General features: G+C 41.1%; 1 protein-coding gene across 3 annotated transcripts in view; it reads left to right on the plus strand.

Moving 5' to 3' along the window:
* The first annotated feature begins 3,716 nt into the window (after nt 1-3,716).
* LOC126058170 (kelch repeat and BTB domain-containing protein 6-like) overlaps nt 3,717-18,588 on the plus strand; it is a 129,665-nt gene continuing 114,793 nt past the window's right edge. Inside the window, exons 1-2 of one of the 3 annotated variants that reach the window (XM_049853143.1) lie at nt 3,717-5,922; nt 8,477-8,552. In XM_049853143.1, the coding sequence (XP_049709100.1) occupies nt 3,937-5,922; nt 8,477-8,552 (2,062 nt within the window). In that variant the 5' untranslated portion in view covers nt 3,717-3,936. Of the gene's footprint in view, nt 7,925-8,476; nt 8,554-18,588 lie in introns of those variants that run through there. The other 2 variants (XM_049853145.1, XM_049853144.1) reach the window with 2 other exon arrangements.

Raw genomic sequence — 18,588 nt, forward strand, 5'->3', positions numbered from 1 at the left:
GGACTTTGAGGATGAGGCTATCAAGAGAGCAACAAATACTGCTAATTGGAAAGTAATTCTCATTCCAGAAGGTTTACTGGGGTAGTGGAGCTAAGTGAAACCTATGGTGAGTAGTAAGAGGCAGGTCATATAGTAGATTATCAAGTTCCACCACAAGTATGGTTTATGTACTCCAAGGAAAGGTAGCGGGACAATAAAAGGTATTAAAGGTGGAATGTGTTGCCCCTGTGTCCACCAAGTAGGTGGTGGGGTGTCCACTGATGGTAATGGTAATTTACCCTTTCAAAATGAGAGTTAGTTGTGGACACAAGAGGTAAGGTCCAAAAAAAAAAAAAAAAAAAGTCCAGAAAGCCTTTAATAACAACATATAAATCTGAGCAAGACCAAGGCTTAAAGAGTACTTGTTGCGGGGGGGCAGTGCTGAAGTTGTTGACGTTCTGCCACAGATGAGAAAAAAAAAATTTTTTTTTTGAAAGCTTCCAAAAAGGGGCAAGAGAGTTTCATAGAGGCAGGGAGGTATAAAGAGGAGCAGTAAGGGCTGAAAGGGGAAAAAGAGACTCTGCAGAATAAGGAGGAATAGTTGATGGGAGAAATGGTGGGTGGGGTGATACACAAGGGGAGTTTTAGGTGTAGACAGGGTGGTGAAGTGGATTGGTAGTGAAAGACATAGTCCTTAGGGAACTTTACTGTTTAAGTTAGACTGGAGACATTTTCTCATTTTTCAGCCTCCAGTACCAAGCCAAATAAGGTAACCATTGGTAAGAAGGGATCTTAGAGGTCCAAGATTCAACGACACCTTGTAGATGGCTTAGGGGGATTTCAAGCACTCCAAAGGGGCCACTGGAGTTCTAAATTGTCCTCAGTAAAATTCTGCCATTTTTGGAGGTAACAAACTGAATCTTTGGCATAGTGGTGCAGCATATAATCTGTGTGGTTTTGAAGAAAGTTGAGAAGTCAGTTCAAAGTTTTCCACAGTACAAAGGTTAAACAAAAACTGGCAGCAGGATAAAACCAAAATATCACTCAAAGAATTAAACTCAAATCCTTGCCATGCTACCATGGACAATTGTCCAGAGCACGTGGATCAAGAGCTAGACTCACCATGAGATCCCTAAATCACCAGTCAGGGAAGCAACACTCAGCCTTGAAAAGCCTCAGTACCTGGGTAGAGAAGACAGATGTCCAAAGGTAGTCTTCCCATCTCAGTTATGGCACCAAACTGTCAAAGACAAAAAACCAAAGAAGTAAGGAAATTGATTTTATCCAGACTATTGTGATACGAGGAAAGCCTGGTGGTGTGGTGGTTAAGTGCCATGGCTGCTAACCAAAGGTCGGCAGTTCCAATCCACCAGACACTCCTTGGAAACTCTATGGGGCAGTTCTACTCTGTCCTATAGGGTTAAAAAAAAAAAAAAAAAAAACCAGTGCCGCTGAGTCGATTCCAACTCATAGCGACCCTATAGGACAGAGTAGAACTGCCCCATAGAGTTTCCAAGGAGCATCCAGCAGATTTGAACTGCCAACCCTTTGGTTAGCAGCCGTAGCACTTAACCACCATGCCACCAGGGTTTCCTCCTATAGGGTTACTCTGAGTCAAAATCGACTTGATGGCAACAATTTTTTTTTTTTTTGTAATATGAAGACCAGCCCAGATTCAAGTATCAGAGTGTCTCAGCAGGGTTTTATCTTAGATTTTACAGGGAGGAATAGGTAAGTTACAGGTGGGTTGATTTACAGTTGGGGTTGTTCTTGTAATCAGAGGAAGTCTCAGTTAACAGGAAATGCTTAAATCTGTGTCTCACTAGTTTAGGTCAGAGGCACAGGGTTCTAATCTTAGCTAATCATTCATGAGACAAAGGATGAGAAATTGGAGAGTCTGTGCCTGGCCTTGTCAACTGGTTCAGGAAAAAAATGAAAAGGTTTGTTTTTGGTCTTGTCACAGATGAACAAAGGAGTCTTATGGTAATGATGAAAAAGAGTTGATAGCAAGTCTCATCTAAGTCATGTAAAGAAGAAAGGTTCTTTGCAGTAAACCATTTCTGGGAGCACAAAACGGTGGGCATATTTCTTAACTATCGCTGTTTTCCCAGCGCAGAGGGTTTAGATACAGTTCAGTGTTGTCAGTGTCGAGGTTGATTTTCTTTTTCCATTCTGGTCCAGTTACTCCAGTACTATTTGTTGAAATGACATTCCTTTCTCCCATTGAATTTGTTGGTGATAATGCTTTGTTTCTAAATTTAAGACCTCAGTTTCTCAGTGACATTAGCCACATTTCAAGTACTTAAGAACCACATGTGGCCCATAGATACCATATTGAATAATATAAATATTATATATATATTTCCATCATCACAGAAAATTCTTTTGGACAGTACTGCTCTAGGTCTTATAGCACAGTGTCTAATGGACATTTTGCATTTTGTGAAAGGTAATCCGAAGCAAATAATACCGTTAAGGGCAGATATAAATAAACTAAAAGTCAATGACTGAGCACTATTTATATTTAGGGGTATTGTAAATGGAAAATGTTGATCAATACAAATATAAAACTTTTGTAAAGCATAAGACTGTATTATATGTACTAATTCAAAGGATGTTAGGGCATGTACGCTGCTGAGTTCTAAGAATCCTGTGGTTTGGAACAGTACAGGGTCTGCTTGTTGAAATATTTTTATATAGAACTCTCCCTAAAACTCCTAAATAACTAAAATTCCAGAACGTTCAGTTGATTTGGGGGTGGAATGAAAGAAGCCCTACTAGACTGGTTACAAGCATTCATATTAAAAGTTTAATGAAAATACTTTAACCCTGAAATTCAGTCCCGATTTTATTATCTCCATTTTACAAAAGAGGAAACCATTCTGAGAGAATAGTGAAATCATTAATGAATACAGGTAGTCCCCAATTTACAACGTGTTCCACTCCAATGACTCCATGGTAAATTGGTTACGATGTAAGTCGAATATCTCATTTTTTTTTTTTTTACTTTTCATTATTATTGCCTTTTATTATCAGTATCTTTATAAATCGTAACAATGAAGATATGCAAGTTAGCATCTGAGAATGTTAACGTCAGCAAATTATGTATGTAATTTGATGTTAAAAAAAAAAAAAAAAGACCGTTAAGTTCGGGTCTTCTTAACTAGAACGTGTTGTAATCCGCAACTACCTGTACTAGAATGGGGCTTCTAAACTGGATTCCAAACTTCACTTTTTTTGCTGTTGTTGAAAATATACACAGCAAACCCAGTGCCGTCTCACAGCAAAACATACACCAATTTAACAGTTTCTACGTGTACAATTTAGTGATGTGATTAAATTATTTAAGTTGTACAACCATTCTCGCCCTTCTTTTCTGAGTTGTACCTCCCTTATTAACATAAACTCAATGGCGCCTAACTTTCCTATCTAGTATTTCCAGTTGCTTATTGTCAATTTGATCTCAGATAGATAGTTCTTAAAAGAGCATCACACTTCAAGGCAGATTTTTTTTTTACTAGTTAAACTATTGTTCAGTTTCCAAACCTGATAATTTTAACAATTAAAATCAAATGGGGAGAATCACCACTAATTCTGTCAGCTAAAACATGGAATGACCAAGACACATCACAATATTACTCAAACTACTACTCCCAACATGCAAAGTGAGGCTCTACCCCTGCGTCTGAAGGGGGACCGAGGAGCACCCTGGGAGCGGTAGTTCTCCTGGGCGCCTACCGAGGTTGTCAGTGCGGCGGTAGCGTCTTTCTTGTCTCCAGCCAGCCGGTCTTGTGAGGGCGTGCTGAGTTGGTGAAAGGGTGAGTCAGGCACTGTTTAAGCCGTAAACAGATGCGGCACCGCGGCGTAATGCTAAATTAAGTAAGCGCGGCCTGGGCCTCAGTCTTAAAGTCAGCGAGGGAAGATTGGAGACACCTTCAGTGTGCCGCCATTTCCACCATGCAGTCCCGGGAGGAAGCCCCGCGCTTTCGCCGCCTCGTCAGCCCCAGCGGCGGGAGACAGTCCAGGCTTCACAAACCTACAGTTTCGGCCTTTTTCACGGGGCCAGAGGAGCTGAAGGACTCGGCCCATTCAGCAGCCCTGCTGGCACAGCTCAAGTCCTTCTACGATGCGAAGCTGCTATGCGACGTAACCATCGAGGTGGTGACACCTGGTAGTGGGCCTGGCACAGGTCGCCTCTTTCCCTGCAACCGCAACGTCTTGGCCGCCGCGTGCCCATACTTCAAGAGTATGTTCACGGGCGGCATGTACGAGAGCCAGCAGGCGAGTGTGACCATGCACGATGTGGACGCCGAGTCCTTCGAGGTGTTGGTTGACTACTGCTACACGGGCCGCGTGGCGCTGAGTGAGGCCAACGTAGAACGCCTCTATGCGGCCTCTGACATGCTTCAGCTCGAGTATGTGCGGGAAGCCTGCGCCTCCTTCATAGCCCGTCGCCTCGACCTGACCAACTGCACCGCCATCCTGAAGTTCGCAGACGCCTTTGACCATCACAAGTTGCGGTCTCAGGCCCAGTCCTTTATAGCCGACAACTTCAAGCAGCTCAGCCAAATGGGTTCAAATCGGGAGGAGACTCTGGCAGATCTGACCCTGGCCCAGCTGCTGGCTGTCCTGCGCTTGGATAGTCTGGACATAGAGAGTGAGCGGACTGTGTGCCATGTGGCTGTTCAGTGGCTGGAGGCTGGGCCTGAAGAGCGGGGTCCTAGTGCTGCAGAAGTCTTCAAGTGTGTCCGTTGGATGCACTTCACCGAAAAGGATCGGCACTACCTGGAGGGGCTGCTGACCAAGCCCATTATGAAGAAGCATTGCCTGGACGTTATTGAAGGGGCCCTACAAATGCGCTATGGTGATACGATGTACAAGACTGTGGTGCCCAAGCCAAACAGCAGCACCGGCTGTATTGTATCTTCAGCAGAAAATCCACCCCAGAGGATGGGTATGTGTGCCAAGGAGATGGTGATTTTCTTTGGACACCCCAGAGATCCCTTTCTGTGCTGTGACCCATACTCAGGGGATCTGTACACGTTGCCATCGCCTTTGGTCAGCCTGGTTCACACTGGAACTGTCACCTCCTCGGCTGTCTGTATCTCTCCAGACCATGACATCTATCTAGCTGCCCAGCCCAGGAAAGACCTCTGGGTATATAAACCGGCCCAGAATAGTTGGCAGCAACTTGCAGACCGCTTGCTGTGTCGTGCAGGCTTGAATGTGGCTTACATTGATGGCTACATTTACGTTTTGGGTGGACGAGATCCTGTTACTGGTGTTAAACTGAAGGAAGTGGAATGCTATAGTGTTCAGAGGAACCAGTGGGTGCTGGTGGAACCACTACCCCATTCTTTTATATCCTTTGACCTAGTAGTAATTCGGAGCTATCTTTATGCTGTCAATAGTAGCCGTGTGTTCTGCTATGATCCTAGCCACAATACGTGGCTGAAGTGTAATTCTCTGAAACGCAGAAACTTTCAGGATGCCTGTGCATTCAATGATGAGATGTATTGTGTCTGTGACATCCCAGTTGTGAAGGTCTACAACCCATTCAGAGGGGAATGGAGGCAGATTAGAAATATTCCCTTGGTATCAGGGACTAACAACTACCGGGTTATCAATCACGGCCAAAAGTTGCTGCTCATCACCTCGTACACCCCACAGTGGAGAAAGAACCAGGTGACTGTGTATGAATATAACACCAGGGAAGACCAGTGGATTCACATAGGTGCCAGGTTTGGCCTCTTGCAGTTTGACTCTCACTTTTTTTGCGTCTCCGCTCGTGTTTTTCCTTCTTGCCTTGAACCTGGTGAGAGTTTCATCACTGAGGAAGAGGAGATACGGACTGAACCTAATACTGAATGGGACATAGGTGGATTCAGTGAGCTGAACTCCGAGCCAGGAAGTTCAAGTTACTCATCTGATGATGATGTCTGGGTGCGTCTAGGGCCTTATTAAAATGCACAGGATCAGCAGGGTTCCTTGTAAATAAGTTGAAACACTAAAATGTTTCTGCTATGGAAAGTGTTTTTAAAAGGTATACTTTGCTTTTCCTGAGGGTATTAGTTAACTTCAGGTTTGATTTAGAAATGGTACTGTTTGAAATTCTAACAATGTTAGAATTTACACACTACAAGAAATCACTCTATTTAATAATTTGCTGTGCCAAAAATCTGAGTTGATTTAATTGGTTAACATGTTTATTTTTCATTATCTTAATTTATCCTGCCATCAATTTTTACATTCATTTAGGGCCACAAGCAATGTAACTTCTGAAATTTAATTTTTTTTAATGTAAAATTGGACTAGGAATTGCTGGTAGGGTTTTCAAAGTGCATATTTTCCTTCAGAACAGTATAGTAGACTTCCAGAAAAACTGGTGGGTTTTTTACAAAATATATTCTATGTAGAATACAGTTTACGTTTTAGTTTGGTTTTCTACCCTTCGCAAAGATAAAAAATGGATATATGTCTTGAATGTGCAGATTAGCCTTAAGCTCACTGAAAGTTTGGAGAGAAATTTGAGTTTAATTTTGGAATATAAAATGTTTACTTGCTAAAGGGACTAATTTTCCGTTTGAAAGAATTGTATTCTAGTAGTGTCACTAATCTTTTAAAAACCTTTCTAAAAACAAAAAGTAACTTGCTTTATAAGTTCTTATTTTAAATCTGTACCAGATACATGCTTCACTGAAGCAGAGAAACAATCTTTTTTTCTCCACTGGAGACACGATTGTAGAAAATTTCATCCATTGCCTTAAAAAGTTTATATGATTCCTGAAATATTTTGGCTGTATGGTTTTGTGTTCAACTTAGAGGACTCTTCAGCAGGGAGTGATTTATTGATTTATTCTTTACTATTTGTGAGGCAATACTGGTTTTTGTAAATGTGGATAAACTAAAAACAGTATTATATTGAGACCGTTAGTTATTTTGTCTATCAGCTCTAAAATCAAGTGCCAGCAAAGAACATTATGCCTTTGAGCTGTGCGTAGAATTGTTTTTAAATAATCTGTACGTCACTGTAAATGTTCTTAATTACCAGTTTTAAGATATGTTTATGCCACAAGTTGACAGTTAAAGAACGTAAATGGATGATGGCATTTGGGACCAATAGTTAAAGTATGTTTCCTCTAAAATATTTCCCTAAGCAGTGGTATTGGATGGTTATTTTATTATTGTGTTTGTATCTGTGAACCATGTTCCAGTCTTGTTTATGTTTTTCATTTTATCAACAAATTGTAAGAGAAAACCCAGGAATAAAGACTAAATTGCACAAAACTGACATAGTTAGATACAAGAAAATATAGGTGCTTTCCTTTTCAGGGTTTGTTAATACATATGTTGTCCCGATACATTTACATGATAAATGGCCAGATGCTTATGGTCTATAGATTTTTCTATATTCAGTTAAATGATTTTCCTGAATCTTTTTAGTAACACTCTAATCCCTCTTCTATGTTTATTCTCTAGTGACAGAACGCTATCGTTTCTTTCACCCTGGTAGAGTACAGAAGTGTACTCTGGTGTGGGAAACAGAATTTTTTCAGTGAAATGTCTTAGGATAAAAAAAGAGAGAGGGAGAGAGAAAATGATAAAGAAAAACAAATAATGCTTTCCTAGCCATTCTGATTGGCCATTTGAAGAGTCAGTAGGACATTCCTGTTTAACATTATTTTTAGTGAAATGAGATGCTTGCCCTAGCGATATGTGTTCCTTCAAAAGGGCAAACATGCTTTAGTGGCCTAAAGCTAAATTTTGTCCCATTTAATATCAGGGATATTATAAGGACTGCTGTTCACATAGCTATTTCTCGGTACCGTTACTTTTCTGGCCAACTTTTTCTTCATCAGTAATTTCTTTTTGATAGCTTTTTGTTTGTAAGGTTGGAATATAAGACATGGCTTATCTCAACTGGATTACCTTCTGCAGAGTTAAGGTATTGCAACCAATTTATAAAAAACAAATTCTCTTGTCATTCTCAACCTTTGAGTTAAAGCCTGAACTAAATAGTACTCATGTCTTAATTTACAATGAGGTTTTCTTGAGAAGTATTTTTATTTCATGACATTTGTGAATTGAGGAGTAGATGTTAACTATTGTTTTATAGAAAAGTGATTTGTACGTGATTAGTTGCAAATAAAACAGGCACTAGAACACAGGCCTGCTGACTTCTTAGTCCACACTGATTGACACAGCTAGTACTGTTCAGTTCCTTTATTGACAGGAAAGCACCCTTGTCTGTTTTCCAATTAATCAGCTCATCTTTTAGGAAATACTCAATATAATGTAGTTTTTAGGACTAATATTTGTAAGATTTAGAATGATTGTAATTACCTTTTGTATCTATATTCTTATAGTCTGAAAAGTTCACAGAACCTAAATTTGCAAATACTTTTTAATTCAAGGGACAAGTATCATTTGTGTTTCCAAAAGGATAAAATAGAAACGAAGACCCAGACTTTTCTATCTTCCTGTTTGCTGCCCTTAGGGTGTTACCCTGGTCCACGTGATCCAAGCTGGCTCATCATCATGTCCACATTCCAGCCATCTGAAAGAAAGGGAAGGTAAGTTTTGCATATCACTCGTGGTCACATACCATTGGTGAGGTCTTAACCCCATAGCCACACCTAGCTGCAGTCTATTCTGGGTCACCATGTTGTTGTTGTTAGGTACCTTTGAGTCGGTTCTGATTCATAGCGACCCTGTGTACAACAAAACAAAACACTGCCCAGTCCCGTGCCACCCTCACAGTTGTTACGCTTGAGCCCATTGTTGCAGCTACTGTGTTGATCCATCTCGCCGAGAGTCTTCCTCTTTTTCGCAGACCCTCTACTTTACCAAACGTGATGTCCTTCTTCAGGGACCGTTCCCTCCTGATAATGTGTCCAAAGTACATGAGATGAAGTATGACCATTCTGCCTTCAAAGGAGCATTTGGCTGTACTTCTGAGATAGATTTGTTCATTCTTCTGGAAGTCCATAATGTATTCAATATTCTTCACCAACACCATAACTCAAAGGCGTCAGTTCTTCAGTCTTCCTTATCCATTATCCAGCTTTCGCATGCAGATGAGGCAATTGAAAATACCATGGCTTGGATCAGGCGCACCTTAGTCCTCAAAGTGACTGATATCTTTGTTTTTTTTAACACTTTAAAGAGGTTTTTGCAGTACATGTGCCCAGTGCAGTATGTCATTTGATTTGTTGACAGCTGCTTCCATGGGTGTTGATTACAGACCCAAGTAAAATGAAATCCTTGACAACTTCAATCTTTCTCTGCTTATCATGCTGTTGCTTATTGGTCCAGTTGTGAGGATTTTTGTTTTATGTTGAGGTGTAACCCATACTGAAGGCTGTAGTCTTGATCTTCATCAGTAAGTGCTTCAAGTCCTCTTTACTCTCAGCAGGCAAGGTTGTGTCATCTGCATATTGCAGATGGTTAATGAGTTTTCCTCCAATCCTGGTATCGCATTTCTATATAGTCTAGCTTCTCGAATTATCACTCAGTATACAGATTAAAAAAAAAAAAAAATACAGATTGAATAAGTATGGTGAAAGGACACAACCCTGATTTTAAACTTTCCTGATTTTAAACCACTAAGTATGCCCTTGTTCTGTTTGAATGACTGCCTCTTAGTCTATGTACAGGTTCCTCATGAGCACAATTAAATGTTTTGGTATTCCCATTCTTTACAATGTTATCCATAATTTGTCATGATCCACACAGCCGAATGACTTTGCATAGTCCATAAAATACAGGTAAACATCTTTCAGGTAGTCTCTGGTTTCAGTCAAGATCCATCTGACATCAGCAGCCATATCCCTGGTTCCATGTCCTCTTCTGAATCTGGCTTGAATTTCTGGCAGTTCCGTGTCGATTTACTGCTGCAATCACTTTTGAATGATCTTCAGCAAAATTTTACTTTTGTGTGATATTAATGGGAAACCCTGGTGGTGTAGTGGTTAAGTACTATGGTTACTAACCAAAAGGTCAGCAGTTCGAATCCACCAGGTGCTCCTTGGAAACTCTATGGGGCAGTTCTCTATCCTATAGGGTCGCTATGAGTCGGAATCAACTCGACAGCAGTGGATTTTGGTGGGTGATATACTGTCCAATAATTTCCACATTCTTTTGGATCACCTTTCTTTGGAATGGGCACAAATATGGATCTCTTTTAGTCAGTTAGCCAGGTAGCTGTCTTCCAAATTTCTTGGCATGGATGATTGAGCACCTCCAGCGGTGCATCAGTTTGTTGAAACACCTCAATTGGTATTCCATCAATTCCTGGAGCCTTATTTTTCGCCAATGGCTTCAGTGTAGCGTGGACTTCTCCCTTCAGTACCTCGGTTCTTGATCATACGCTACCTCCTGAAATGGTTGAATGTCGACCAATTCTCTCTAGTACAGTGACTGTATTTTTTTGATCTTTTGATGCTTCCTGCATCGTTCAATATTTTCCCCATAGAATTCTTCAGTATTGCAACTCAAGATTTGAATTTTTCCTTCAGTTCTTTCAACTTGAAAGATGCCATGTTTGTCTTAGTCTGGGTTCTCTAGAGAAGCAAAACCAGCAAAGCGTGTATATATACATAGAGAGAGAGATTTATATCAAGGAAATGATTGAAGCGATTGTAGATGCTGGAAAGTCCCAAGTCCGTGGATTAGGCTGGAGGCTTCTGACTCTTGTAGCTGTGGAAGCTGCTGAACCCAAGATCGGCATATCAGCTGTTAGTCCACTCTCCAAGAACCAAAGGTCAGATAAACAGGAGCCAGCTGCAGGACCAGAGTGAGAAAAAGCCCATGAGTCCTGCCAGAAAATCCACCTATATTGGCTGCAAACCACATACCCCAGGGAAATGCCCTTTCAACTGACTGGTTAGTCACAGCAGATCCCGTCATGGGGGTGATCACATTTTATCAGATCTCTTCAGGGAGGTCGTCATGAATTATGTCCCTCCAAAAATGTGTGTATCAATTTGGTTGGGCCGTGATTTCCAGTATTGTGTGGTTGTCCTCCATTTTGTGATTATAATTTTATGTTAAAGAGGATTAGGGTGGGATTGTAACACCCTTACCCAGGTCACATTCCTGATCCAATATAAAGGGAGTTTCCTTGGGGTATGGCCTGCACCAAATTTTATCTGTCAAGAGATAAAAAGGAAAGGGAAGCAAGCAGAGAGTGGCAGACCTCATACCACCAAGAAAGCACCGGGAGCAGAGCGCGTCCTTTGGACTTGAGGTTCCTGTGCTGTAATGCTCCCAAACCACGAGAAGATCGATGACAAGGACCTTCCTCCAGAGCCGACAGAGAAAGCCCTCCCCCGGAGCTGACACCCTCAATTTGGACTTGTAGCCTACTAGACAAGGAGAGATTAAAATTTCCTTTTTGTTAAAGCCATCCGCCCGTGGTATTTCTATTGCAGCAGCACTAGATGACTAAGACAGAGGTGATTACATCATTATACAATTTCTGGACTACATCATAACTGCCAAACCACTGAGTATCATGGCCCAGCCAAGTTGAAACACAACAATCACAGTCCAGCCATTGTCAACACCTGTACACATCTCCTTAAACCATACATGATTTCTGAATAAAGACAATTGTAAAATTATATTTGTGCCTAACATGATACAACTTACATGAATACCACCGAAAACACACTAGCTCTGTTTACATCTTATATTCTGTAAGTGAAGAAAACAAATATTTGATGCACAAACACAAGGCAGAAATATTCATAACAGTTATATTCCTCATTTCTGCAAGTAGTCACATGGTTATAACTGGTATTTAGAACTACCTTCTTCCACCACTCATTCTGTATTCCTTTTGCCCTCAGCAAGCACCTCAGACGATCATGGGTCTTTGCCTGACGGGGTAACCCAAAACTTCATTCCTGAAGGGTCTAGGCCATTAGTCTTGTCGGAATTGGGTTGCTGTAATTTTCCATTGACTTTAGTCACAGGGCATAGTAGTGCTAAGAGATGCCCTAAGGGGTCTCCTGCATTCCAGACATACTCTTCTATACCTCCATATGTAATATCAGTCCAATTTTCTCTTGGTAATCAGAATCAATCACACCAGCCAATAGAACTCCCTTCTTTGCCTGTTGATCCAGAAGCAAAAGACCCCAAAGTGGCTAGGTGGCATTCTTAACTTCCAGTGCAATGGAATCAGTAATGTGTCTCCAGTTGGGATCATTCCTCTCTTTGGAACTAAGACCTCTAGACAGGCAGAGCATAGGGTCATGGAGACAGGAAGCAAAAATTTTGTGAGTGGGTCACTAAGGGTAATACTAAGTGGTGCTGCTCCCATTTCCACCCCTGATTCCTGGAGCCATGAATCCTGGCTGTGGGAGAAACAGTACCATATATTGGACACTGGTTTACAGCATGTACAGCCTCCTGGAGAACATTGCCCCAACCCTGCAAGGTATTGCCACCTAGTTAGTGCTATACTTATGTCTTTAGAAGGCCATTCCATCATTCTGTCAAGCCAGCTGCTTCAGGATGATGGGAAACATGGTGAGATCAGTGAATTCCATGAACATGGGCCCATTGCCACACTTCATTTGCTGTGAAGTGAGTCCCTTGATCCTGGGTGATGCTGTGTGGGATACCGTGATGGTGGATAAGGCATTCTGTAAGTCCATGGATGGTAGTTTTGGCAGAAGCATTGTATGCAGGGTAGACAAATGCTTATCCAGAGTAAGTGCCTATTCCAGTAAGAACAAAACTCGCCCTTTCCATGATGGAAGCAGTCTAATGTAATCAACCTGCCACCAGATTGTTGGCTGATCACCTTGAGAAATGGTCCCATGTTGGGGATTCACTGTTGGTCTCTGCTGCTGGCGGACTGGGCATTCAACAGTGGCTGTAGCCAAGTCAGCCTTGGTGAGTGGAAATCATTGTTATTGAGCCCATGAATAACCACCATCCCTGCCACCTTGGCCACTTTGTTCATGGGCTCATTGGGCAATGATGAGAGTGGCTGGGGAAAGAGGATGACTGGTTTCCACAGAATTCATCATCCTAACCACTTGATTGTTAAAATCCTCCTCTGCCGAGGTCACCTTTGGTGAGCATTCACATGAGGCACAGATATCTTTATTTCTTTGGCCCATTCAGAAAGATCTATGTTGCAACTTCAGTATTGCAACTCAAAGCTTGATTGTTTTCTTCAGTTCTTTCAGCTTGAGAAATTCCAAGTGTGTTCTTCCCTTTTGGTTTTCTAGCTCCAGGTCTTTGCACATGTCATTATAATAGTTTCCTTTGTCTTCTCGAGCCACCCCTTTGAAATCTGTTCAGCTCTTTACTTCATCATTTCTTCCATTCGCTTTAGCTACTTGACGTTCAAGAGCAAGTTTCAGTCTCTTCTGACATCCATTTTGGTCTTTTCTTTCTTTCCTGTCTTTGTGACGACCTTTTGCTTTCTTCATGTATGATGTCCTTGATGTCATTCTACCCCTTGTCTCATCTTCGGTCATTAGTGTTCAATGCGTCAAATCTATTCTTAAGATGGTCTCTAAATTCAGGTAATATATACTCAAGGTCGTATTTTGGTTCTCATGGACTTGCTATAATTTTCTTCAGCTTCAGTTTGAACTTGGATATAAGCAATTGATGCTCTGTTCTGTAGTTGGCCCTGGCCTTTTTCTAACTGATAATATTGAACTTCTCCATTGTCTTTTTATACCGATGTAGTGGATTTGATTCCAGTGTATTCCATCTGGTGAGGTCCATGTGTATACTCGTTGTTGTTGACAAAGGTATTTGCGGTGAAGAATAGGTTGGTCTTGCAAAATTCTATCATGTGGTCTCTGCCATCATTTCTATTACCAAGACTATATTTTTCAACTACTGATACTTCTTTCCCCCACATGTCTGTCAGTTTGTTTTACTGTGGGGCTTGTGTGTTGCTGTGATGCTGGAAGCTATGCCACCGGTATTCAGATACCAGCAGGGTCACCCATGGAGGACAGGTTCCAGCTGAGCTTCCAGACTAAGACAGACTAGGAAGAAGGACCCGGCAGTCTAATTCTGAAAAGCATTAGCCAGTGAAAACCTTATGAATAGCAGCGGAACATTGTCTGATATAGTGCTGGAAGATGAGCCCCCTAGGTTGGAAGGCACTCAAGAGATGATTGGAGAAGAGCTGCCTCCTCAAAGTAGAGTCGACCTTAATGACACGGAAGGAGTAAAGCTTTCAGGACATTCATTTGCTCATGTGGCACGACTCAAAATGAGCAGAAACAGCTGCAAACACCCGTTAATAATCGGAACCTGGAATGTAAGAAGTATGAATCTAGGAAAATTAGAAATCGTCAAAAATGAAATGGAACACATAAACATCAATATCCTAGGCATTAGTGAACTGAAATGAACTGGTATTGGCCATTTCAGATCTGAAAATCATGTAGTCTACTCTGCTGGGAATGACAACTCGAAGAGGAACGGTGTTGCATTCATCTTCAAAAAGAACATTTCAAGATGTATCCTGAAGTACAATGCTGTCAGTGATAGGATAATACCCATACACCTACAAGGAAGACCAGTTAATACAACTACTATTCAAATTTGCACACCAATCACTAGGGCCAAAGATGAAGAAACAGAAGATTTTTATCAGCTGCTGCAGTCTGAAATTGATCGAACACGCAATCAAGAGGCATTGATAATCACTGGTGATTGGAATGCGAAAGTTGGAAACAAAGAAAAAGGATCAATAGTTGGAAAATATGGCCTTGGTGATAGAAAGTATGCTGGATATCAAATGATAGAATTTTGCAAGAACAATGACTTCTTCAATGCAAATACCTTCTTTCACCAACATAAATGGTGACTCTACACATGGACCTCACCAGATGGAGCACACAGAGATCAAATAGACTACATCTGTGGAAAGAGATGATGGAAAAGCTCGATATCGTCAGTCAGAACAAGGCCAGGGGCTGACTGTGGAACAGACCATCAATTGCTCATATGCGAGATCAAGCTGGAACTGAAGAAAATCAGAGCAAGTCCACGAGAGCCAAAATATGACCTTGAGAATATCCCACCTGAATTTAGAGACGATGTGAAGAATAGATTTGACACATTGAACACTGGTGACCAAAGACTGGGCGAGTTGTGGAACGACATCAAGGACATCATACATGAAGAAAGCAAGAGGTCACTGAAAAGACACGAAAGAAAGAAAAGACCAAGATGGATGTTGGAGGAGACTCTGAAACTTGCTCTCGAATGTTGAGCCGCTAAAGCAAAAGGAAGAACTGATGAAGTAAAAGCACTGAACAGACGATTTCAAAGGGCCGCTTGAGAAGACAAAGTATTATAATGACACGTGCAAAGAGCTGGAGATGGAAAACCAAAAGGGAAGAACGCATTCGGGGTTTCTCAAGCTGAAAGAACTGAAGAAAAATTCAAGCCTCGAGTTGCAATAGTGAAGGGTTCCATGGGGAAAATATTAAACGATGCAGAAAGCATCAAAAGATGGAAGGAATACACAGAGTCATTATACCAAAAAGAATTAGTTGATGTTCAACCATTTCAAGAGGTGGCACATGAGGAACTGATGGTACTGAAGGAAGAAGTCCAAGCTGCTCTGAAGGTATTGGCAAAAAACAAGGCCCCAGGAATTGATGGAATATCAATTGAGATGTTTCAACAAACAGATGCAGTGCTGGAGGTGCTCACTCATCTATGCCAAGAAATATGGAAGACAGCTTCCTGGCCAACTGACTGGAAGAGATCCATATTTATGCCTATTCCCAAGAAAGGTGATCCAGCTGAATGTGGAAATTATAGAACTATATCATTAATATCACATGCAAGCAAAATTTTGCTGAAAATCATTCAAAAACGGCTGCAGCAGTATATTGACAGGGAACTGCCAGAAATTCAGGCCAGATTCAGAAGAGGACGTGGAACCAGGGATACCATTGCTGATGTCAGATGGATCCTGGCTGAAAGCAGAGAATACCAGAAGGATGTTTACCTGTGTTTTATTGGCTATGCAAAGGCATTCGACTGTGTGGATCATAACGAACTATGGGTAACATTGGAAAGAATGGGAATTCCAGAACACTTAATTGTGCTCCTGAGGAACCTTTACATAGATCGAGAGGCAGTTGTTCCGAAAGAACAAGGGGATACTGATTCGTTTAAAGTCAGGAAAGGTGTGCGTCAGGGTTGTATTCTTTCACCATTACCTATTCAATCTGTATGCTGAGCAAATAATATGAGAAGCTGGACTATATGAAGAAGAACGGGGCATCAGGATTGGAGGAAGACTCATTAACAACCTGAGTTATGCAGATGACACAACCTTGCTTGCTGAAAGTGAAGAGGACTTGAAGCACTTACTAATGAAGACCAAAGACCACACCCTTCAGTATGGATTGCACCTCAACATGAAGAAAACAAAAATCCTCACAACTGGACCAATGAGCAACATCATGATAAACGGAGAAAAGATTGAAGTTGTCAAGGATTTCATTTTACTTGGATCCACAATCAACAGCAATGGAAGCAGCAGTCAAGAAATCAAAAGACACATTGCATTGGGCAAATCTGCTGAAAAGGACCTCTTCAAAGCGCTGAAGAGCAAAAATGTCACCCTGAAGACTAAGGTGCGCCTGACCCAAGCCATGGTGTTTTCAATCGCATCATATGCATGTGAAAGCTGGACAGTGAATAAGGAAGACAGAAGAAGAATTGATGCCTTTGAATTGTGGTATTGGTGAAGAATATTGAATATACCATGGACTGCCAGAAGAACGAATAAACCTGTCTTGGAAGAAGTACAACCAGAATGCTCCTTAGAGGCAAGGAAGGTGAAAATGAGTCTTACACACTTTGGACATGTTGTCAGGAGGGATCAGTCTCTGGAGAAGGACATCATGCTTGGCAAAGTACAGGGGCAGTGGAAAAGAGGAAGATCCTCAATGAGGTGGATTGACACAGTGGCTGCAACAATGGGCTCAAGCATAATAACGATTGTAAGGATGGTGCAAGATCACGCAGTGTTTCATTCTGTTGTGCATAGGGTCTCTATGGTCGGAGCCGACTCGACAGCACCTAACAACAACAACGATACTTCTTTGTTTCCACCTTTTGCATTCCAGTCACCAGTAATTATCAATGTATCTTGATTGCATGTTTGATCAAATTCAAACTGCAGAAGTTGGTAAAAATCTTCAGTTTCTTCATCTTTGGTCTTAGTGTTTGGTATGTAAATTTGAGTAATAGTTGTATTAACTGTTCTTCCTTGTAGGTATATGGATATTATCCTATCACTGACAACATTGCACTTCAGGATAGATCTTGAAATGTTATTTTTTGATGATGAATGCAACACCATTCTGCTTCAATTTATCATTTCTGGCATAGTAGACCATATGATTGTCCAATTACAAATGGCCAATACCTATCCATTTCTGCTCTCTAATGCCTAGGATATCAATCTTTATGCATTCAGTTTCATTTTTGACAACTTCCAATTTTCCTAAATTCATACTTTGTACATTTAACTTTCTGATTATTAATGGATGTTTGCAGCTGTTTCTTGTCATTTTGAGTTGTGTCATGTCAGCAAGTGAGGGTCCCAAAAGCTTTACTTCATCCACATTATTAAGGTCGACTCTACTTAGATGAGGCAGCTCCTCCCCAATCGTCTTTTGAGTGCTTTCCAACCTGAGGGGCTCATCTTCCCGCGGTACATCAGACAATATTCCCCTGCAAAAAAAAAAAATTTTTTTTTTATTCATAAGGTTTTCACTAGCCAGTTTTTTTTCAGAAATAGATTGCCAGATCCTTCTTCCTAGTCTGTCTTAGTCTGGAAGCTCTGCTGATACCTGCCCACCATGGGTGACCCTGCTAATATTTGAAATACTGGTGCCATAGCTTCCAGCATCACAGCAACACAAAAGCCACCATATTACGAAAAATTGACAGATGAGTGGGTTGTATATGTTGTAGTATTTAGTGTAGTTGCTTTTTATTCTTGCATACCTCTCAGTGCCTTTCTTTGCCTTGATGATGTTGTGCTGACTTCCCCCATGTTGTGTATTGCATTTCCCTTCACCAAAGTTAACATGTGTCCACTATCTAGTTGGTGGTTTTCCCTCTCTCCCCCTTCCATCCCTGGTAACCATCAAGGAATGTTACTTTCTGTGTGTAAACATTTTTTTTTTCAACTTTTTGTAATAGTGGTCTCATACAATATTTGTCCTTTTGTAATTGACTTATTTCATTCAGCATAATGTCCTCCAGATTCATCCACGTTGTGAGATGTTTTGTGGATTCGTCATTATTCTTTATCACCGCATAGTATTCCCTTGTGTGTATGTACCACAGTTTTTTTTATCCATTCATCCATTGATGGACATTTAGGTTGTTTCCATTTTTTGCTATTGTGAATAATGCTGCAGTGCACATGGGTGTGCTTATGTCTATTCTTGGTATGGCTTTTATTTTCCTAGGGTATTTTACTAGAAGCAAGATTGCTGGATCTTATGGTGTTTCTATTTCTAGCTTCTTAAGGAAGCACCATACACTTTTTCATAGTAGTTGTATCATTTTACATTCCCACCAGCA

This window comes from Elephas maximus, chromosome 14 (genome assembly GCF_024166365.1).
Source record: "Elephas maximus indicus isolate mEleMax1 chromosome 14, mEleMax1 primary haplotype, whole genome shotgun sequence".
Classification (NCBI taxonomy): domain Eukaryota; kingdom Metazoa; phylum Chordata; class Mammalia; order Proboscidea; family Elephantidae; genus Elephas; species Elephas maximus.